Genomic DNA, 22,946 nt, shown 5'->3' on the forward strand with positions numbered 1-22,946 from the left:
TGTATTTTTGGCTGAGTTTCTCATTTCAGTGCCTTCTCTTCCTTCTAGTAGTTACATAGTTATATATCCAGCTTGAAGAACTTTCCCTGATTTAATATCTTCTGGCCAAGTTTTTACGTGTCTGTCACCACAATACAAACATGTAGGTTGTATAATTTTAAAAGCAGTGTCTGTAAACAAGTTTTTGTCTTCTACTTTCAGTTGCCTTCTTCAGTGAGCTAAGTTTTGGACAGCCTGCTCAGTGTTCTTTTTAGGACTGTGGAATGCATCTTACCCCCACTTTCTGCTCCCCTTCTTTTAATGGAAGGACTGTCTTCTCTCTCTGTCTAGCACAATAATCCCTAATCCTTTAGACAAAATTTTTCTGAAATTTCAGGCAGCTGTCCTATAAACAAACTGATAATTAAACTTGTGTCACATCTTTGATCTTCTGTTATGAATTCTATTGGAGTGGTGTCTTTAATCTTCCCAGAACTTTTTCTATCCTGTGTACTCTGAGGAAATGTTTTCTTGACATCTTTAAAGCCTAACTTGACCATCTTATTTACTGTTTGAATCTCCCTCACCCACTTCTGCATGCCTGCTTTGATTGTAATACTTAAAAAAAAATTTTTTTTTTTTAAACACAGGGAGACTGCATTGCTTATTGATCCAAAAAACTCCTGTTCTTCATCACGCCAGTGGGTTGCCCTGGTTGTGGGACATGAACTCGCCCATCAATGGTTTGGAAATCTTGTTACTATGGTATTTAATATTTTTAAGTGCTCAAATATATTTATTTTTTTCCTGCTGCACCTTTTTTTGTCTACATAGTATTTCAGGTTTGGCTGGAATGTTGTACCAAAAAAATAGTTTTTTGATTGAAAAACTTTATTTTAAAAGGTCCACTTTGAAAAGTGTTTATCAGAATATTCTTGTTGATCAAAAGCATGTAGATAATCTTTATTCAACAGAAAATACTTCCTAAACTGTTCTAAATACTGCCTGCGGGGGAAGTCATGATACTAATTTGGGTGAAAGGAAGAGATTCCACTTAGGTAGAGAGATTGCACGCAGTGAGATTCAGACTAACTGTAGTTTCTTGTGTCATATATATTATGTAGCTCACTAGCTGTAAAGTAACCTGATAAATGACAAACTATCCTTGATTAGGTTGAAATGTTTTTAAGGGTCATTTTCTTCATTGCCTGAAATTTTAAGTTGAAATTTGACAGAAATGAAGGCAAAGAAACAACAGAATAACTGTGAAGTATATTAAAATTTCCAACTGTCCTATTGAAGTTCTTGTTTATTATAATGTTTGCAATGAATGATCCTGTCCTCTAGTCTCGACGTTTCCCTCTTACTCTGAATAAGTGCTATCTATAGCAGCCAACTGTGTTAGAGCTTGGGAGCCCAGCGTTTAATAAGTGAACTAGAAGTGCCTCTGCAAAGAAAGAACTGGAGATTCTGGAGCCAGCCAAATTCCCTGATGGCATTTTAGGTTGCCAAAGAGCAGAGCCCAATTTGGATATTAGTTGAGTCCACATGTCACAAAAATAAGCAAGAAAGGAAAACATTTAGCAACTCTTACATATTGGAAAGAGTTTCTAAAGACAGTCAGCCCTTGAAAGTAAATCCTTTCCTTTTTGCTTTGGATGTTTGAAATTTTGCTTAGGGGTAAAAAAAATTTTTTGAAATATAATTTTATGCGGAAGTAAGTATACTAGTACCTGTATTCAATATGTCAGAAACAAACAAACAAAATATGTCAGAAACATTCTTTTCTCCTAATGCAGCAAGTTTGTTGCTACCAATTTTTTTGCTCAGTGTTGAGCAGACTTTATTTTTTATAATTTTATTTTTAAACTTCCAGTAATAAATTTTAGTAGGGGAAATGTGTGCATTCTCATTTTGCTTTTAAACAACTTTTTACTGGATTGGAGCAACTTCTAGTTATTAGATGTCACTTGTTTCATTAACCAAAATTCAAAGGCTTAGTTAGAGATAGGGAAATTACTAGGTTTGTACCAGCTTATCCCAGTGGAGGCTTTTAGTTAAATAAGTGCACAAAGCATATAGACAGATAGCCATTTATCAGTTGATATTGAAAATATTTGATCTTTTCAGAATTTTAAAATAACTTTAAAAAAAAATAAATTTATTTATTTTTGGCTGTGTTGGGTCTTTGTTTCTGTGCGTGGGCTTTCTCCAGTTGCGGCGAGTAGGGGCCACTCTTCATCGTGGTGCGCGGGCCTCTCCCGTTGCGGAGCACAGGCTCCAGACGCACAGGCTCAGTAGTTGTGGCTCACGGGCCTAGCCGCTTCGCGGCATGTGGGATCTTCCCGGACCGGGGCACGAACCCGTGTCCCCTGCACTGGCAGGCGGATTCTTAACCACTGCGCCACCAGGGAAGCCCTACAACGCCCTTTTGTTTCTCACCATTGCATTAGTCATTTGTCCTGAATTCATATAGTATTGCTTTCTTTTCATAAGAGATTTAATCAATTTTAATGAAAATTAGATTGAAATCTCTTTCTAAAAAGTTGATTTGTTTTTCAGAAAGTTGATTTTGTCTGTGACCCATTATATTCTTTGTCCACTCCACTGTTAATTCTTATTAACAGATGAGAATTTTATATTCCATAAATGTTTAAACACCATTCGTTACTGAACTACTTACTGCCATGACATTTCTGTTAATTTCACATAATTCTTATGTAAGCAGTACTGCTTTTCTGTTTATCTAGAAAGTTTAACTTTTCAGTCAACAAAGATTTTTCCCTGTCATTATGGAAATAGTTTCTAGTTTTCCTTGTTTGGTCCTGATAAGCTTTCTGTTTTTTTTAAAGAGAACTGTTTATTAAACTAAATTTTATATGACAATGTGAGCTCTTGCCTATATTTATGCGCTCTCTTCCCCTTTTCCATATTTAGGGTGTTTTTCATCCTCCTTCTTCCTCCTTTTCTACCTTTAGTACCAGAAAGTTACTTAGCAGTGGTGATAATGCTAGTGTCACCAGGTTGGCCTTTCTTGGCATTTCTTTTGTTCAGGGATGTGAGTTATTTACTAAATGTTTTGAAATGAGTTTCAGTTCATTAAGAGCTTTAGAGTATAGTGGAAGGGACAAATGAGTTTTTTAAATTAGTGGAGTGACAAGCATCTTGTTTTCTTTATATATTTACATCTTTTGTTTTTAGGAATGGTGGACTCATCTTTGGTTAAATGAAGGCTTCGCATCATGGATTGAATATCTGTGTGTAGATCACTGCTTCCCAGAGTATGATATCTGGACTCAGTTTGTTTCTGCTGATTACACACGTGCCCAGGAGCTTGATGCCTTAGATAACAGCCATCCTATTGAAGTGAGACATAATTTTCACTCATTGGCCTTTGCTCTCATTTTCAATAAAATATATAATTTGTTTATAGAGATACTTAGGACTCTGAAAAGGAAATTGCATGGGTGATGTCATTTTCTTTTGTAGTTTATATTTCCATTCTTGAAATTCTAGCAATGCTAAGTTCTCATTATATTTCTTTTAAAACATCTGTGATCTTTGTAGAAGCAGGTGCTCTGTACCCATAAGCATTCACTAAATAGATTTTTATTGAATAGTGTGGGGGAACCATAGCTGTTGGGTAGTATGATTCTGTTGTTTCAGAGAAAATTCTGAACATACTCTTTATTGTTGTCATTGTCTGTTTTTATAATATTTTAATTCTTTTGACTTAGCCTGTCCTTATTTCAGCTAGTTTATCTGTATAAATTTTGCCTCTAAAGAGCTAGACTTAGAGTCTACTTTGACATATTTAACCAGGGTCCTATGTAACTGTAAGCCATTACAATTAGTGCAAGAAGTCAAATGTTTTTCATCTCTCCCTTCCTTACCCTCACTTCCCTACCCACATAGAGATCAATAGTGACTTGCCTCCCAGCAAAGCGGTGCCAAGATTGGAACCCAGGTCCTAAGAGATGATGAGGATTGTGTTATATATTCTATTTTATTAGTATTAGTTATTAAACCCTTTTAAACAATTACACATTATGAGTCACCTAAAGGCAAAAAGTATCTTATGATTTAGAAGGGTTTTCCTAGAAAGCTTTTTATGTAATTCAGTATTACAGGCTGTCTGTTTCCTGTCATAACGTTGAATCACACTGTCTCCTAGGTCAGTGTGGGCCATCCTTCTGAAGTTGATGAGATATTTGACGCTATATCATATAGCAAAGGTGCATCTGTCATCCGAATGCTACATGACTACATTGGGGATAAGGTAAAAAAGCAATTTAAAAAAAATCTTCCATTCTTTTATGGTGAAACCATAGAGTTTTGCATGAAAAAAAAAGTTTGATTTTATTTAGGTTAAGTTCCTAAGTAATTTTTCTAGAATTTATAAGGATAGTACTCTGGCTTGTCTTTATTTCTTTTTATGCTGATTATTTTGGTCTCTCAGATGAATGATGTTGCAGATACGTTTTGGGGGTTGGTGGAAGTCTCGTATAAAACTTAAAAGCAAAAGTAGAAGGCAAAGAGTATGCATTTTTAAACAGAAGGTAGTAGACATTAGGGGGATACATGTGTTTTAGTAAATCTAACAGTCAAGTAATTTGAGTAAATTAGTTTTTGAGTACTGTATACTCAAAATATACTATAATTCTGAGTTCTGACTCTCTTGGATTTTAAAAATTGTGTTTTCTCAGGACTTTAAGAAAGGAATGAACATGTATTTAACCAAGTTTCAACAAAAGAATGCTGCCACAGGTAATCTTTAATAGCTTGAGATAGAAATGGAGAGAAAGTGTTGGCATACTATCCAGAGTGTGACATTTTATTTTTTCAAAATACTTAATTTTCCATGTGCTGGATAGGAAATAGAGTCAACTTATTTGAAGATGTGTTACATCATGGATTAACAACATGAATCAGGATCTATTATCCTTTTGGTCATCCTCCAGTAGTCTGCTTTCCACAGCTCAATGTTTTGCCACTTTAAAGAGTCTGAAAAGTTCTGTTTACTTTACCAGAGCTTGTTCTTTTTGATGATTTGTGGGTTTTGTTGCCCTTCGTTGACCATTGGCCGTTAAAATAGCTGCAAATTAACCATTTGTAGGAGTGAACTTGTGGAACTACAGATTTTCAATGAAGTAAATTCTTAAGATTTTATGATGGTCTATTAGAGTCAAAAGGAAGAATAAAGGTGTTAATAGTTGATTGAATATGAAGCTGAGTTCCTTAGTGAACAAAAATAGTTTAAAAAACAAGATTTGTGTATGTCATTATTATAAGTCTGGGGTGGGGCCCGAGAGTCTGCATTTCTAACAGACTCCCAGGTGAAGCCAGTGCTACTAGTTCATGGGCCGTACTTTAGCTTACCAAAGTGTAACTGGTACAGGGTGTACCATGTAACTTTTTTTGGTTTGTTTTTGTTACTTATGAAAGACAGTTGGCAGTTCAAATACATTCCCATTATCATCCATGGTTTTTATCCTCTTGTAGCAGTTGTAGTGCTCTCTGTCTACTGTCTCTGCCCCTCCCTTAATTTATGCCTTCTTGTTCTCTCCCCTGGAATTCACTACTAATTTACTACTTGCCTTGTCCCACTCTCTTCAGTTTCATCTCTCACTCTGAGGCTAGCTAGGGTTATCTTTCTAAAGTGAATATCTAATTACATCACCCTACTGATTAAAAACACTTGAGATGCCACATTCCTTTCACGATAAAGTCTATACTTCTTTGTAAGCCATACAGTCTTGAACAGTTCAACGCCTGCCTACTTTTTTAGGCTCATGGCCTGTTACTCCCACACATGTGCCTCTGTCTTCAGCTTATTGAACATATTGCTGTTACTGACATTTTCTGTCATTTCTTATACTTTCCTCTTTTTTTTTTTTTTTTTTTGGCCGTGCTGCACGGCTTATGGGATCTTAGTTCCCTGACCAGGGCTTGAACCCGGGCCCACGGCAGTGAAAGCTCAGAGGCCTAACCACTGGACCGCCAGCGAATTCCTTTTTATTTTCCTCTTTGTACGTTTATTCTGTCTACTTGGAATGCCCTTTTTCTCCCTGTCTAATGAACAACTCCTCTTCAAGGTGCAGATCAAAAGTTTACCTCTTGTGAAACCTTTATTCTTTGGGTTTTTCTTTCTCTGTTCTTGCCCGTGTTATAGTATGTACCACATTGTATTGTTGTTTTGCTTATTCTACCACCAGAGTTGTTTGACCATATGGGTCAAAAACAGCATCAGCATTGAGTATTTTTTAACTTCTGTTAATTGAATGGGTATAATAGTTTTAAGTTTGTGAATGATTGTTTAGTAGTGACCTTGAATATGTTTCCATTTGTTTGTTTCTGTTTTCTTCTTGTTTGAACTCACCTGTTTGTCTTTTGTTTATAACTTGTAATTTTTTAATAAATTGGAACAATTTAGAACATCTTAGAATATAAGACCATAGAGTTCACTTAATGGGAAGGCAAGGGGAACGTTAATTTGGCCCACTGTTCCTGAACCTGAAAGAATCACAAAATTGTTCAGTGTTGCAGTGTCAAGAGTTATATAAAATTTCTGGTTTGTTTAGGAAAATAAAAATGGAAGCATTTTAGATTTTTATTGTTTGTATTTATCTTCTAGAGGATCTCTGGGAAAGTTTAGAAAATGCCAGTGGTAAACCTATAGCCGCTGTGATGAATACCTGGACCAAACAAATGGGATTCCCTCTCATTTACGTGGAAGCGGAACAGGTAAACTTATAAAAAGTCCTTCAAGTTTTCTGATATTGTATTAAATGAAATTCAGTCAGTGTTATCAAATTTGCTTTTCTTTCCTTTAAGTATTCTAGGTAAGATTTAAGCCAGCCCTTATACTCTTTTCTCAATGATTTATTATGTCTATACCAAACAATTTGCCCCATGTCTTTAAAATTATACATACTTATGGTAGAAAACAAAATATTGTCTGCCCTTACTGTCCCCAAGGAAAACACTGTAACCTTGTTGATATAGTTCTAAAATCACCAAATGAAGTTTATTCTGAGAATGCAAGGTTGGTTTAATATTAAAAAACAGTCAATGTATTGACTCATAATCACTACATTAACAGAATCAAATTAGAAAAACCACATAATGACCTCACCTGATGCATAAAAAGGATTTGGTAAAATTCAACACCCGTTTATAATATCATTCTTTAAAATTAGTTTTTAATGTTGGATGGCATTGTGATTTTGATTAGAATTGCATTCATATTAGTTGAACTGTTATCTGAATTCAGACAGATGTAGTTCAAAATGAGTTGTCCTCCAACAGTACTGAGAGTTACACATCAACCTATAATGCATACCAGAAAGTTTGTCTTAACTTAGTTTAATTGTATGAAACTATGAAATCATTCTCTTAAATTTCTTTGCCATGGTTTTATAAGCTGCATAGGGAATTAATTCCATTCTTTTTTAGGGAGGAAGATTCATAGATCTTTTTTAGGTATGTGTTTGTCCTTGTGGTTCTGCATTGTCCATGAAGCTAATATTTTACAAAGGCTCAATGTGGCAATCTTAAATAAAGTGTACACATTGGAGGACCTCTCAGATTGGCTGCAAGCATTTGAAAAGGCAATTTAGGGAACACAATCATATTTGGTGAGAAAGGATATCTAAAACTTTAGTGAGCTATCATTGTGACCATTCTGTTTCTTTCTAGTTTATCAGAAGAGAGGACACTAATACCCTACTTCCTCCCAATGTTACTAAGACTCAGGGAACTTTTCCATCAAGCTACTTTCAAGATCTTACTTTTTCTGCATTTTTTTTGTTTCCAAGCACAGCCAAACTAATCCTCCATTTTACATTACAATAAAAAACCTGTCTATAACTCAATTCTTTTACAAATAGGAGAACTCTGCAACATTGTATCTTGATTATGGTCTGTATCTCACTTTATAGTCCCTAAATTTAAATATTTTTGCTTTATTTCTGAATCAATTTAAAAGTCACCTAATAACTTTTTCAAGGAAATCTATGTGATACATAATTAATCAGTGATGTAGTATCAGTATTTAAGTTCATTAGTAGTTTCTTTATGGCATCAAAGTGGCCATTGCTTCCTCATTTAGTTTTTCATTTCTGTCTCTTGCAGTCAGTTTATCCCTTTATAAAGGTCATTGACCCAATTTAGTGTTTGATTTAAGTGATCTTAAAATTGTTGTATCTTGCATTATTTAAGATGTCTAGGGCATAGTAACAAATGATAACTAAAACAAAAGATTGCATAATTGTTGAAGTATTTTTTTTTAAATATGTACTTGCCTTTGTTGCTTCTGGCTTTTTAGTTTTTTGCAGTACCTCCCCCCGACTTTTTTTTGTGTTTCATTGCAAAGCTCATCCTTTGAAACAAGGTGTGTGCTGCTTTCATGTTCGTCAGTTGTTCTAAAAATGACTTTGGATTCTGAATTCAGAATTTGAATTCTGAATTTTGAGTCCACATGCTAATTTAATGTTGCCACTTTTTGGAAGTAGAAAAGGCTAAAGACATAACCTTCCTCCATAAAGGTTAACTATGTATCCTTTTTGAAAACTTTAACACTTTGAAGTTCTTATCTGGATATATATCTCTTCTCATGAGCAATATTTCATAGAACCTGGCCTTTAATTTTTAGAGTATTGTTATTTTGAGGGCTTAATGAGAAATAGTGACTTTTCTACCATTCTGTAGTATCATGCTCTTTATCACCATTGCATTTTGTATATTCAGGAGCCATTTGGCTATATGGTTTCACCTCTACTTTGAGATATCGTCCCCTCCAAAAAAAAATTGTTGATGCTACTGCAGCCTTTGTTTTGTTTTGCTTCTTTAGATAGAAGATGACAGACTACTGAGGTTGTCCCAAAGGAAGTTCTGTGCCAGTGGACCATATGTTGGTAAGCAAATGGCTATGAGTGGGAGCTGATCAGTGAGTTTGGATACCATACCATAGTGTTCCAACTAATAAGAAATAATTATCCATTTAAAAATATTTTTAATAGAATTAAACAGAAGCAAGGTAATGGTAATAGAATAAAAACGAAATCTAGGAAATCAAAACAGGAGATTCATGGGGTATTTGTAGTATTGTCATATTCTTAGATTTTTGAAAGTCCGTGTCTCTCTGTGTTATTGGGGGCTGTAATGAATGAAGAAGTATAGGAACACTCAAGAAGTGATGTCTCTAACCTTAATCCCTAAAAGAAGACTTGGTATGCATTTGTGTACTAAGTCTTATGCACTTGCGTACTAAGTACATTTGGTATACTTGTGTACCAAGTGTTTACATTGTGGCTAATTTTTTTTTTTTTTTTTTTAATTCTTGGGCGTAGTAAGTAACTAAGCAAATAAATAAAGCCCAATGATTATTTAGATTTATTATGTACCAGTCATTGTGCTAAGCACTATCTATACCTGACCCTTATTTTATACTCTCAGCAACCCTATTAGGTAGGTCTTATTATTTCTGTTTATAACAGGGAAGCTGAGGCATAGCTAACTAAGTAAGTTAAATGGTGCAAGATAACCTATATAATAAGTCAAAGAGTAGGAATTCAAACAAAATAGTTGGATTATATAAGTTTATAATCCTTAAGTTTATACCCTTAACTATCACTCAACTCTGCTTTTTCAAATATTTCTACATGACATTAGACTTTTTTTTTTAAATTATTTTCAGCTGTGTTGGGTCTTCGTTGTCGCACATGGGCTTTCTCTAGTTGTGGTGAGCAGGAGCTACTCTGTTGCGGTGCGTGGACTTCTCACTGCAGTGGCTTCTCTTGTTGCAGAGCATGGGCTCTAGGCACGTGGTCTTCAGTAGATGTGGTACTTGGGCTCAGTAGTTGTGGCTTGCGGGCTGTAGAGTGCAGGCTCAGTAGTTGTGGTGCACGGGCTTAGTTGCTCCACTGCGTGTGGGATCTTTCTGAACCAGTGTCCCCTGCATTGTCAGGTGGATTCTTAACCACTGCACCACCAGGGAAGCCCGACAATAGACTCTTTTACCCAGGGAATTAAAGATGAATTGAAAAATCAAGAAGTAAACTGTTTTTCTGCACCTTTCTCACTTCCTTTAAAATAGTAGTTCCCAACAGGGGGAAGGGTATATCAGAATCACCAGTGCCTTTTCATGTTCCACCCACCAAATGATGATGCATTTTACTAGGTTTAAGAGGTACAGCCTTCAACCCTTAGCCTTCCTTAGCATTGAGAGTTACTCTTAATAAATATGTCTGACAAGTGAGGTGACATGTTTATTATCTAAATAAATAGTGTCACAGTTGCGGTTTTCTGCACATATCTGCAGTCTGCATTGTAGGACTGACAGGTTTTGCAGGTCTTTCCAATACTCTGTGACTACTATAGGCATTATTAAAACCTGAATTATCCCAGTGTCAGGAGGGAATTTTCATTTGTGGTTTAGCCTGATAGCATAAAGCTATATAATTTATTAAGATAGTTTCATTAATGTACTGGGCAATGACTCTCTTTTGTTTGGTATCTTAATGCAAAATCTATTTTGCTGTATAATACCTAAGAGAGTGTATGTATTTGCCTTACAAAAGCTTCAGCTTTTAGATGTGACTCCTCAGTGTTCGAATCCAGCAGCTCCCAAGGTGTATCCTGTCTGTCGCAGAAATAAAATCAGCCCTTCAGTTTCTCAGCAGTGTATATACCTGTTAAGAATTGCACCTTAGAATTTGTTTTTAAGTGCTATGTGATACAACGGAGCAACTAAGCCCATGCTCCACAACTACTGAGCCGGTGCACCGCAATAAGAGAAGCCACCACAATGAGAAGCCTGTGCACTGCAACGAAGAGTAGCTCACTGCAACTAGAGAAAGCCTGCATGTGGCAACAAAGACCCAATGCAGCCAAAAACAAATAAATAAAATAAATTTATAAGTGCTATGTGAGAGCTTTAACCCACTCGAAATGTCTTTTATTAGTAAAATCATTATCTCTTTTGCTCTGAAAAGGGAAAACAACAATTAAATTAAAATTGTTGTATTTGTGATTCTACAAATAAACACAGTGTTCTCTTTTTTATAGGTTATTGTGATTTCATTAGTAAATTCTCTCTTCCTTATTATTATTCAGGTTACCTGGAAGAGTTCATGTACCATTAAAAATGAGCTATTGGCTTAACAATTGGATTCAAACCCATGCATGGGACACCAGTCCTCTCTCTCTACCTTACCTTCTATTTCTCCCAGTGAGAAATTATTTTTCAAGCTTCCTCTTTGTTCTTCTCTTGCTTAAGGAGAAGACTGTCCCCAGTGGATGGTTCCTATCACAATCTCTACTAGTGAAGATTCCAGCCGTGCCAAAATGAAGATTCTCATGGACAAGCCAGAGATGAATGTAGTTTTAAAAGATGTCAAACCAGACCAATGGGTGAAGGTGAGTCCAGAAATGACGTGGCCGTTTTTATCTTACCTAAATTGATTTATTTCTTTCATTTCCTTTATGCATTTTATGGCTGGCTCTAAATTCTACTGCTTCATTTTGGACTAGGACTTGAAAAAAACATTTCTGAACTTTCTTTTGTGAAATTTAAGGCCAACTTTCAAATAGTATTGTCTAGATATTTGCCTTTATGTCAGGTAAGCAGTTACAAAGGGATAGGATTAAACAGGAAAAAACTGGTAGTCTATGTATAAAGTCACATTAACCAAAACATTTGTAGTCTTGCAACATCAAACTGCCCTGTCATTGTAATGACATGTTAACTTCAATGATGTGTTGTCATTGTGCATGTACAACTATAATCAAGTGAGATCAGACATATAATAATCAGTTTGTGTCACTGAAATGTGATATTCCTTTTAGCTGGTGTTTTAAAGCCATTTCACAACAATAAGAGTCAGTAAATATTATTTTTCATTATTCTGTACTCTGCCTTTCATAATGAAAGTATCTATTACAAACTTTTCTCCCAATTATAGGTTCCTAATAGGAATTATACATTGTCTCAGGCTTTTGTGCTTGCAGAACTATTTCTCCCTCTGTTTTAATTTTTTTAATATATTTTTATAATATACCCAGTAGAATACTATATTACCATTTGAAATTACAATCTGGAACATATGTAGCAATATGAAATTTTTCTTATAAGAAAAAACACTATGATTGTAATTAGGTAAATAAAGGTGTTATTCCTATAGTAAAAGATAAAGGGAATCAATAAAATACTGTATTAGAAATATGAAGTGACTTAAATATATATAAATAGTAAAATATATCTTTTTAAAAAATTAATTATTTTATTTTTTGCTGTGTTGGGTCTTTGTTGCTGTGCATGGACTTTCTTTAGTTGCAGCGAGTGAGGGCTACTCTTCGTTGCAGTGTGTGGGCTTCTTATTGCGGTGGCTTCCCTTGTTGCGGAGCAGGGGCTCTAGGCGCATGGGCTTCAGTAGTGGTGGCACGCGGGCTCAGTAGCTGTGGCTCACAGGCTCTAGAGCACAGGCTCAGTAGTTGTGGTGCACAGGCTTAGTTGTTCTGCCACATGTGGGATCTTCCCAGACCAGGGCTCGAACCCGTGTCCCCTGCATTGGCAGGCGGTTTCTTAACCACTGCGCAACCAGGGAAGTCCAAAATATTTATATCTTATACTGTCATTTTATCATTAAAATATTTTGCATATAAATATTATCAAAAATATTTTTGACTGTTGGTAAATAGTCTATAGAAAATAATGATAGTCAATGATTACCTCACTCCAAAAATCATATGAAATTGCCTTTTAACTCCATGTAATTCTTTAAAATCTAGGACCTGACAGCTGTTACTCTATTGAGGCTCTGGGCTCATTAGATCAGTATTTGTAAAGGTTTAGTCTTCCTCAGAGATTTTATTGTCCAAGAATTTTTATTTTGTAGTAAATGTTTTCTGTAAACTGAAAACCGTTCATTGAAATTAGAAACTTAGCCGCATTATATCCTCCTTTTTAGCCATGTTCTTTTCACTGTCGCTCACTCTGCCTCCCACTATGCCAAGTTTCTGTTTTCTTTTGCCTCTGTATTCATCTTTGACAACTGATTACTATCTTTATATGTTGTTTCATTTTAATACTTGTCTGTTAGCATAAATGATCTTTGTTGTTTTTCATCCAGATATACTAAAACTAGAACTTCTTTCATACCTACAAAAAATTGATTTAAAAAATAAATGCAGGGGCTTCCCTGGTGGCGCAGTGGTTGGGAGTCCACCTGCCGATGCAGGAGACACGGGTTCGTGCCCCATTCTGGGAGGATCCCACACGCCGCGGAGCGGCTGGGCCCGTGAGCCATGGCCGCTGGGCCTGCGCGTCTGGAGCCTGTGCTCCGCAGCGGGAGACGCCACAACAGTGAGAGGCCCGCGTACCGCAAAAAAATAAATAAATAAATAAATAAATAAAAAATAAAAAAAATAAATGCAGCTCTTTAACAATACCTGTTGGATATCTTTTCAGTTAAACCTGGGAACAGTTGGGTTTTATCGGACCCAATACAGCTCAGCCATGCTGGAAAGTTTATTACCAGGCATTCGTGACCTTTCTCTGCCCCCTGTGGATCGACTTGGATTACAGAATGACCTCTTCTCCTTGGTGAGCCTCCAGTAGTATGATGGATTTTGTTGATTAAAGGATTTTGTTTTTCCTGGAGTGCCTGACTGAAACATAACTAGAAGAATATAGTTCTTCCTGAAGGTTGAATGCCTTTAGGACCAAAGCAAATGACTGATTAATTAACATGACAAGATTGAACCTATATAATTTACCAGAAACAAATCTCATTTTATTACTCCTAAGCCAGCTTTTTGCAGCTAAAACTATCCTTTGTAAGGCAAAAATTCTTTTCAACAGACATAGATATGAACCTTGAAGAAATTTCTCTACTTATGTGGTTTTTTAAAATAATTCAGAGTGATTTATATTTTTCTAAAATAGTGGTTGTACTTTGCAGGGAAAGTCTAGTAGAATTTTTTAACATTCCGTTACTATTCAAATTATAATAGCCCATTAGCTTTAGAATTATATTTATATTTAGCTTTGTTCCAGAAAAAATTTTAAGGAGCAATTAGTAGTATTATCTTTATGACCCCAAAACATAGGTTAGATAATTTCTAGATGTCTCTGTGATAAAATTGTCAGATTCCTCCTAGTGTTCCTTTAATTGGACTTGAAATTTTCATTCCCCTCTGCCGTAACTGGTTTTGGATTCCTCCTTTGTATAAACACAGATTAGCATTGATGCACAAAACCTCACATCTGCTGATTTCATTGCTGAGAGAGACCTGTCCCAGGAGAGTGGTGTGTTTGTGCAGTTGGCTGCTGTAACAGAAGTTCTTTTTCCTAACTCTGTTAGTCAGTTCTGAAAGGACTGAATTTGTAGTGCCTTCCAGTTTGCCTTCTTTTAGAAATGAGTAAAGGACAGGCTGACGTTGACATAGTTTGCAGGTCTAGTTTTGAAAGCGCCTCTGTCAAAAACCAAAGCCCCAACTGTTTTTGCAACTTTTCTGAAAGTATGAAAATTTTCAAAATAAAAAACAATGCCAAGACCCCAGAAACTGAATAGAAATAGGAAGTTAACTGTTTTCTTTCTTTTTCTAAATTGGTGGAATTTTAGCAATTTTTTAAAGTGGCTCTTCTATAAATAGCAAAAAAGTAAGGAATGGTGTCATAATACAGTTTTTATTTTATAAAATTCTGTAGTGGTCTGAGCTTATATAGTTTAGTCTCTTCCTTAAGGGATGACTAACTAGCAGAAGATAATGCCAAAAATACATGCTTGTGTTTTTAGTTTTGCTTTTGTTTGAAGACTAGATTAATTTATGTTTTTTCCTATCCCAGGCTCGAGCTGGAATCATTAGCACTGTAGAGGTTCTAAAAGTCATGGAGGCTTTTGTGAATGAGCCCAATTATACTGTATGGAGCGACCTGAGCTGTAACCTGGGGATTCTCTCAACTCTCTTGTCCCACACAGACTTCTATGAGGAAATCCAGGAGTTTGTGAAAGATGTCTTTTCACCTATAGGGGAGAGACTGGGCTGGGACCCCAAGCCTGGAGAAGGTAATGAATGTACTGAATGGGGAAAGAATTGATCAGAAATTGATCCTTTTTTTACTCAGCTGTGGTTAACAATAACAATAACATCATCTTTGTGTCTGCTGGATGTTACTGTGTATTCAGCTAACTAGAAAGTAAGACTTAGGACTTTTAAGCCTCCTGGTGAAGTTATGTGGGTAACCAACATAAAAACAGTGGTGGCTCTGTGTATTTGTTGCTAAATATGATTTATGCACAGAGCAAATGGTGGAAATAAAAGTCACAAAGTTCCAAAGGCCCATTTTTAGTAAAGAAAAGCTAAAGGGAATTTTGGATTATTTTATTTATTATTACCATAAATACCAGGCACCTTATGTACAACCTGAAAAGGTGTTGAGAGACACAGGGGGCCAGTTTTCTGAATTAAAGGAGTTATTTGCTTTCTACATGTATTCTCTCCTCTTTATTTCTGTAATCCTGTATTTACTCTTTTGCTGTCACTTAAATGTTGGGAATAGTGATTACAGGGCTTTAAATATAATTATTTTCTACCATATGCTAATAACTGAAGGTGGTATTTCCTCCTGCCCTTCTTATTCTGGGAGTCTTTTACAATAAGAACAATAGTAACAATTATCTAGAGCTCTATGTCTTTCTTTTATTGATTCAACAAATATTTATGTACCCAGTAAATGCCAGGTACCATACTAGGAGCTGGTGGTATAACAGTGAACAAAAAATTGCCCTGTGTGGCTTACATTCTAGTGGAAGACACAGCAAACAGTTCAATAGATAATATGTATATATTTAAAATAAATTTATTTATTTATTTTTGGCTGCATTGGGTCTTCATTGCTGTGCACGGGCTTTCTCTAGTTGCGGCGAGCAGGGGCTACTCTTCATTGCAGTGCGCGGGCTTCTCATTGTGGTGGATTCTCTTGTTGCTGAGCACGGGCTCTAGGCACGTGGGCTTCAGTAGTTGTGGCACGTGGCTCAGTAGTTGTGGCACACGGGCTTAGTTGCTCCGCGGCATGTGGGATCTTCCTGGACCAGGGTTCGAACCCATGTGCCCTGCATTGGCACGCGGATTCTTAACCACTGCACCACCAGGGAAGCCCAATAGATAATATTTTAGGTGGCAGCAAGTGAAGAAAAATAAAGTTAGGTAAGGTAGATCAGGAGTAAAAGGAGTAGTAAGCCACTGCTTTATGGAGAGTGGACAGGAAAATGCAGGAAAACTAGTGAGGTGATATTTGAGCGTAAGCAGAGACCTGTAGGAGAGAACTGTGAGGATATCTAGTGGGAAAATGGTCCAAACAGGAAACAGCAAGTACAAAAGACCTGAGGCAGAGGCATGCTTAGATGTTCAAGGAATAACAAGGAGGCTGGTAAAGTCAGGACAGAGTAACTGAGGGAGAGAGGAGGGTGGAAGCATATCAGCTCCTATAGAACCCGTGGGACTTTCACGTTTAGTGGTATGAGAAACTCATTTGAGAGTTTAAAGCAGAGGAACATGACTTATTTACTCAGCTGTGTGAAGAACAGACTGTAGCAGGGGAGGCAAAAGAGGAAGCAGGGAGACAAGTTAGAAAGCTATTTCAGTAATCCAGTTAGGTGTTGGTTGCAGGTAGCACTTGCAGGTAGTAAATTCTGGGTATGTTTTGAAGGTAGAACTGAAAATACTTGGTGGTGGCCTGTGTGGTGGAGAGAAAGAGGGGAGTCATCAAATTTTGGCCTGAAGAACTGAAAGAGTGAAGTTACCATATACAGGGACGGGGAAGACTGCTGTAGAAGCAGATTTGGGTACAAAAGGGAATCAGCAGTTTGGTTTTGGACATCTTAAATTTGATGTCCTTTTAGACATCCAAGTGGGGAGTCCCATGCCTACAGGTCTAGGTTGAATAGATAGATTTAATGCATAGATGGTATTTACAGCCATAAGATTGGATGAGGGCATGGCCAGTCCAAGATTTAGAGATTGGGTAGAAGAGGAGGAATCAGCAAGGGAGATTGACTGGACAATAAGGTAGGAGAGACAGGAGGGAGAGGAGTGTCCCAGAAGCCTTAAAGAAGCAGTAGAGAGGGAGAAGTGATCATCTGTGACAAATGCTGCTCTAAGTCAGGCAGAATGATGAAGAACTGATGATTGCATTGGCCAAGTTCTGTGGCATGGTGATGAACAACACCAGAATGGGAAGAGAGGAAAAGGAGACAGCACTTTTAGACAACTTTTTAAAGGAGTTTTGCTAAAAAGAGGATCAGATAAAAGGGGATAGAGATGTGAGGTCAAGGGGGCTTTTTTTTTTTTAAGTGGGAGACTTTATAATATGTTTTTGTGTTGATGAAAATAATGCAGTAATAGAAAAATTCATGATGTGAAAGAGAGGTAATTGCTGGAGTGATGTCTGAATAATCGAGAGGAGTCAGGATCCATTGCACAAGTGGAGGAGTTGGCTTTAGGTAGGAATACAGCAGATCCATAAGAACAAGACAGGAAGTATATGGACACAGATGCAGGTAAATTGGTAGATGTTGCACTTTTCCTTCATGATGATAATATGTGAAACTTTGGGGGCTAAAAAACACCTTTTTGAAATAGGGAGAATGTCATTAGTTTCCCAGCTTTACAGATGGAAGAATCAAACATAGCAAAATAATAAAAATATTGCCTGTATCAACACAACAGATCACCAGAATTATAAGTTGGTTCTAATAAGAACCTTCACTTGGGCTTCCCTGGTGGCGCAGTGGTTGAGAATCCGCCTGCCGATGCAGGGAACACGGGTTCGTGCCCCGGTCCGGGAAGATCCCACATGCAGCGGAGCGGCTGGGCCTGTGAGCCATGGCCGCTGAGCCTGCGCGTCCGGAGCCTGTGCTCTGCAACGGGAGAGGCCACAGCAGTGAGAGGCCCGCGTACCACAAAAAAAAAAAAAAAAAAAAAACAAACCTTCACTAGCTTCGTGTTATCTATTGATTTCTTATGGTTTTCTTAAACTTATTTTTTATGGAGTTACTATTTAAATATGGCAAAATGTGCATGTTCAATTCAGTGACTTGACAAATGCATACAACATTTCCATCACCACAGGAGGTTGCCCTCAGGCCACTTCCCAGTGCCTGCCACTCTACCCACCCCACCAACTCTCACATCCCCTGCAGGCAAACACTATTCTGACTTCTTTCACCCTAGATTAATATGGTCTCTTCTAGAACTTTATATAAATGGAATTATATAGTCTCTTCTTTTATCTGGCTTGTCTCACTCAGTATAATGTTCTAGAGATACATCCTTTTTATCGCTGAATGCTATTTCATTGTATGAATATACCACAATTTATTTGTCCATTGTGCTGTTGCAGTCCATCAGTTTGTATGCTAGGTTAACTATTTTTTTTTTAGGTATAATCAATATACCACAAAATGCACTCTTTTAAATATACAATTCAGTCTTTTTTCACAATGTGTTACAACCACCAGCACTATCTAATTCCAGAACAACTTCTGTACCCTCAAAAGAAACTCCATACCCATTGGCAGTCACTCTCTATTCCCTGGCAACCCAGTCCCAGGCAACCACTAATCTGCTGTCTCATGGATTTGTCTGTTCTGGCATTTCGTATAAATGGAATCATACCCTGTGTGGCCTTTTATATTTGGCTTCTTTCATTTAGTATGTTTTCAAGGTTCATCCATGTTGCAGCATGTATCAGTACTTTATTTCCTTTTATAGTCAAATAATATTCCATTGTATTATATGGATACACCACATTTTCTTTGTTCATTTATCAGTTTATGTATGTTTTGATTGTTTCTACTTTTTGACTGTTATGAATACTGTTATGAACATATGTATACAAGTTTTTGTTTGTTTGTTTTTGTTTTTTTGCGGTATGCGGGCCTCTACTGTTGTGGCCTCTCCCATTGTGGAGCACAGGCTCCGGACGCACAGGCTCAGCGGCCATGGCTCACGGGCCCAGCTGCTCCATGGCATGTGGGATCTTCCCGGACTGGGGCACGAACCCGCGTCCCCTGCATCGGCAGGCGGACTCTCAACCACTGAGCCACCAGGGAAGCCCTGTATACAAGTTTTTGTATAGACAAATACTTTCATTTCTCTTGGGTATATACCAAAGAGTGGAATTGCTGGGTCATACGGTAACTCTGTGTTTAACCTTTTGAGGAATTGCTGGACTGTTTTTCAAAGTGGCCACACCATTTTACGTTCCTACCAGCAATGTATGAGGTTTCTAATTTCTCCCCATCCTTGCCAACACTTGTTATTGTCTCTTTTATTCTAGCCATCCTAATTGGTGTGAAGTGGTATCTTGCGGTTTTGATTTGCATTTCCCTAATGGCCAGTGATAGCTTATTGGCCATCTGCATATCTTTGGAGTAATCTATCAGATTTTGATTTTAAAAATCTAAGATTTCAATGTACCTGGCATACTAGTTCTATATGTGACCTTTCTCTAAACCTTGGGTCAAAGTTGCATGATCTAAGTCTGTTCCTTTCACACATAATTCTTATTATGTAATTACCTAGATGGAGTGAACATTTAGTAAATCCAGTTGGCATTGTAACTGTAGACAGAGGCATCATATTTGCTTGTCTAGTATGTTAAGCACTTCATTTCATTCTTATTTGATAAATTTAAATCAAGTGTTCTCTCGAGTACTAAGGTAATTGATTTTGTTTGTTCAAGACTGTAGACACAGTATAACACAATTATAAGATATTCAGGTGGCATATTTGTACAAATAAGCTTTTTAAGTAGTTCTGTATCTCTTTTACTTCTCAATCAGGTCATCTAGATGCACTCCTGAGGGGCTTGGTTCTGGGCAAACTAGGGAAGGCAGGACATAAGGCAACATTAGAAGAAGCCCGTCGTCGGTTTAAGGACCATGTGGAAGGGAAACAGATTCTCTCTGCTGATTTGAGGAGTCCGGTAGGTTTTTATAATAAAGTACCTTGATTTCTAGGCGACTGCATCATTCTGTGTAGTGTGGAATGTATTTAATAGTAACCAAAAATGACCTAAGTATTGACTCACAAATCATGTCTGATTCTTTTCTTTATTTTTTTCCTTTATTTATTTTTTTTCTTTACTTATTTTTTTTTACTTTTTGGCTGTGTTGAGTCTTAGTTGCAGCATGCGGGATCTTCACTGAGGCACACAGTCTCTTCGTTGCAGCACTCAGCCTTCTCTCTAGTTGTGGCATGCGGGTTTTCTCTCTCTAGTTGTGGCCAGGGGCTCCAGAGCACGTGGGCTCTGTAGTTTGCAGCAGACCGGCTCCTTCGTTGAGGCATGCGAGCTCAGTAGTTGTGGCACACAGGCATCTAACCTGCGTCTCCTGCATTGCAAGGTGGATTCTTTACCACTGGACCACCAGGGAGGTCCCCTGATTCTTCTATTTTTTTAAGATATATTATTACAATTTTTTTTTTTTTTTTGGCTTTACATGGGTTTTCTTTAGCTGCAGCGAGCAGGGGTTACTCTTTGTTGTGGTGCGCGGGCTTCTCATTGTGGTGGCTTCTCTTGTTGCGGAGCATGGGCTCTAGGCGCACAGGCTTAGTAGTTGTGGCTCATGGGCTCTAGAGCACAGGCTCAGTAGTTGTGGTGCACAGGCTTAGTTGCTCTGTGGCATGTGGGATCTACCCAGACCAGGGATTGAACCTGTGTCCCCTCCATTGGCAGGCAGATTCTTAACCACTGTGCCACCAGGGAAGTCCCTCCTGATTCTTTCAATATACACCACTTATGAGGTCTGTAGGCAGCTTCTCATTGATGCCAAGCTTCTCAGTCTGCACTAGGGTACTGAAAGGTGATTGACTATCCGTGCACATTCTCCTGAGAGACTGGTGTGTTCTGCTGTTACTTACTACCTGCCATCTAGCTTTCTGGTTGTTCATGTGGGCTCTTAGATCCTTGCCACAATTTGTATTAATATGTAATATCCACACAATTTTTTTTGACTTGCTTTCTGTCTTTTCTTAACATTAGAATATTTGGAGCAAGATACATTTAATCAGATGCCTTCTTTTTTGTTCCTGTATTCTCTTGTAGGTCTATCTGACTGTTTTGAAGCATGGTGATGGCACTACCTTAGACATTATGCTGAAGGTGAGTAAATTTAGAAAGGGCTCCCATTTTCTGCTTTTTAAGTTGAATTGACATAGAGAGTATGAGCTTGAGTGGTTAAAAAAAAGTCCTGGCAAAAGATGGGCTTCTCTGGTGGCGCAGTGGTTGAGAATCTGCCTGCCGATGCAGGGGACATGGGTTCGTGCCCTGGTCCGGGAAAATCCCACATGCTGCGGAGCGGCTGGGCCCGTGAGCCATGGCGAAATACATGCTGATATGCATACTGTAGACATGCAAATATTAGGAAACTGTGGGAGAAATATATAATATCTGTTTATCTGTACTAACAATACAAGTGCCAAAAGTCATCTAATTTTTTCACTTTTTTTTTACTCACGAATTTATGCATCTTAAATCTTAATACCAAAATGTTAATTTTGATTAAAAAGTCAAGTTCTTAAAACTTTTCCCATCAATGCAAATTTAATTGGGGTTCTGCCCATTTTATACAAAAGGTTTGTTTCTGTGCTTAGAAAAGGGATAGATAATTAGGTGTCTCAAGGGTTTGGTCTATGCCAGTGCCTCTTATGAATGGACAGGAAATTAATTCACTTGCTTTCACAGCCTCTGTAGTTTCCCAGGGTGGTTGGCATATAATTAAACTCCGACTTAGAAAAATATAGGTAAAACTTTCCATGTCCTTATAATGGCAGTGATCTGTTTGAAAGTCCTAATGCTGTGGAACAAGTGCTATCTCCAGTCCTTGTCCATGCAGTTATTAGTCTAAGAAATAACTTGACAATCTGGTTGCATTAGAGGTGGAGAGAGCCGATTCTACTTAGTACCATTAAATAAAATGTGCAAAATGTGCCTAAATACCCAAATCATCTATCAGACCCATTCATTAAATGATCCGTATTTAGGGAGACAAACAGGATAGGAATGGGATGTGCTTTAATACTTCTGCACTTAATCAGAATACTTTTCTTATCACAAGTGGATCAGAATTGCAAATCTAATTTCTAGTATTTTAGTTCTAAACAAATCCTATTTAAATGATAAGAATGTTTTAAAAAATAGTTATTATAAACTTTATTTAAGAAACTACATCTCAAACTATTGCTTTAACTACCTATCTTGTATAAGGATTTCCTTTCTAATAACATAAAAAAATATACTTCGGGTTTACCTTTCAACTAAATGACATTAAGGTCCCTTCTCATTCTTAATGTTCTGTGAACCTATGCACTATAAATCATGTATTTCTTTGCATATGAAATGAAGTACTTGGTATTTTTTGTCTGTTCCATAAAGGTGTGGGAAAAATAGGGGTTCTGAAATTTTCATGAGAGGTACTCTGACATTTTCATGTCATGGCATATTTTTAAGAATTTATACTAGTATGTTTATTTAATAAATGTTTGCATCTAACACAAGGGAGCTCACAGTGATTCAGCTTTACTATGGAAAGAGTTCTAATGAAGGCAGAATCAGGGTTCTTCAAGAAACCAGTCAGGGGAGGTTGCAGAGGGATGGATTGGGAGTTTGAGATTAGCAAATGCAAACTATAATTATGTATGTATAACTGAATCACTTGCTGTACATCAGAAACTAGCACAACAATGTAAATCAACTCTACTTCAATAAAATACATTAAAAAAAATAGAAACCAGTTGATGAGAGATGAGGAAGACTGTTTTCTGTTGGTAATTTAGGAATAATGAAGCAGGATAAATAACTTTAATTCAAAGTGTATTTGAAATGTGGTGTTATGGTGCCATCTAGTGGACTCCTGTAACAGGTTTTCCAGGGGGTGGGGTGGGGAATGCTTCCTAAAAGCCAG

General features: G+C 37.2%; 1 protein-coding gene across 2 annotated transcripts in view; it reads left to right on the forward strand.

The window, feature by feature from the left end:
• Window positions 1-22,946, forward strand: part of NPEPPS (aminopeptidase puromycin sensitive) — a 106,507-nt gene that overhangs the window by 77,561 nt on the left and 6,000 nt on the right. For both annotated transcript variants that reach the window (XR_008619100.1, XM_024130051.3), the window contains exons 9-19: window positions 630-744; window positions 3,181-3,345; window positions 4,154-4,258; window positions 4,686-4,746; window positions 6,614-6,723; window positions 8,831-8,894; window positions 11,258-11,397; window positions 13,448-13,582; window positions 14,828-15,047; window positions 19,827-19,969; window positions 21,089-21,145. Coding sequence is in view for 1 of the 2 variants with exons in the window: in XM_024130051.3 (XP_023985819.1) it covers window positions 630-744; window positions 3,181-3,345; window positions 4,154-4,258; window positions 4,686-4,746; window positions 6,614-6,723; window positions 8,831-8,894; window positions 11,258-11,397; window positions 13,448-13,582; window positions 14,828-15,047; window positions 19,827-19,969; window positions 21,089-21,145 (1,315 nt within the window). In the remaining variant the exon portion in view is untranslated. The remainder of the gene's footprint in view (window positions 1-629; window positions 745-3,180; window positions 3,346-4,153; window positions 4,259-4,685; window positions 4,747-6,613; window positions 6,724-8,830; window positions 8,895-11,257; window positions 11,398-13,447; window positions 13,583-14,827; window positions 15,048-19,826; window positions 19,970-21,088; window positions 21,146-22,946) is intronic.

The sequence above is a fragment of the Physeter macrocephalus genome, chromosome 14, assembly GCF_002837175.3.
Source record: "Physeter macrocephalus isolate SW-GA chromosome 14, ASM283717v5, whole genome shotgun sequence".
NCBI lineage: Eukaryota > Metazoa > Chordata > Mammalia > Artiodactyla > Physeteridae > Physeter > Physeter macrocephalus.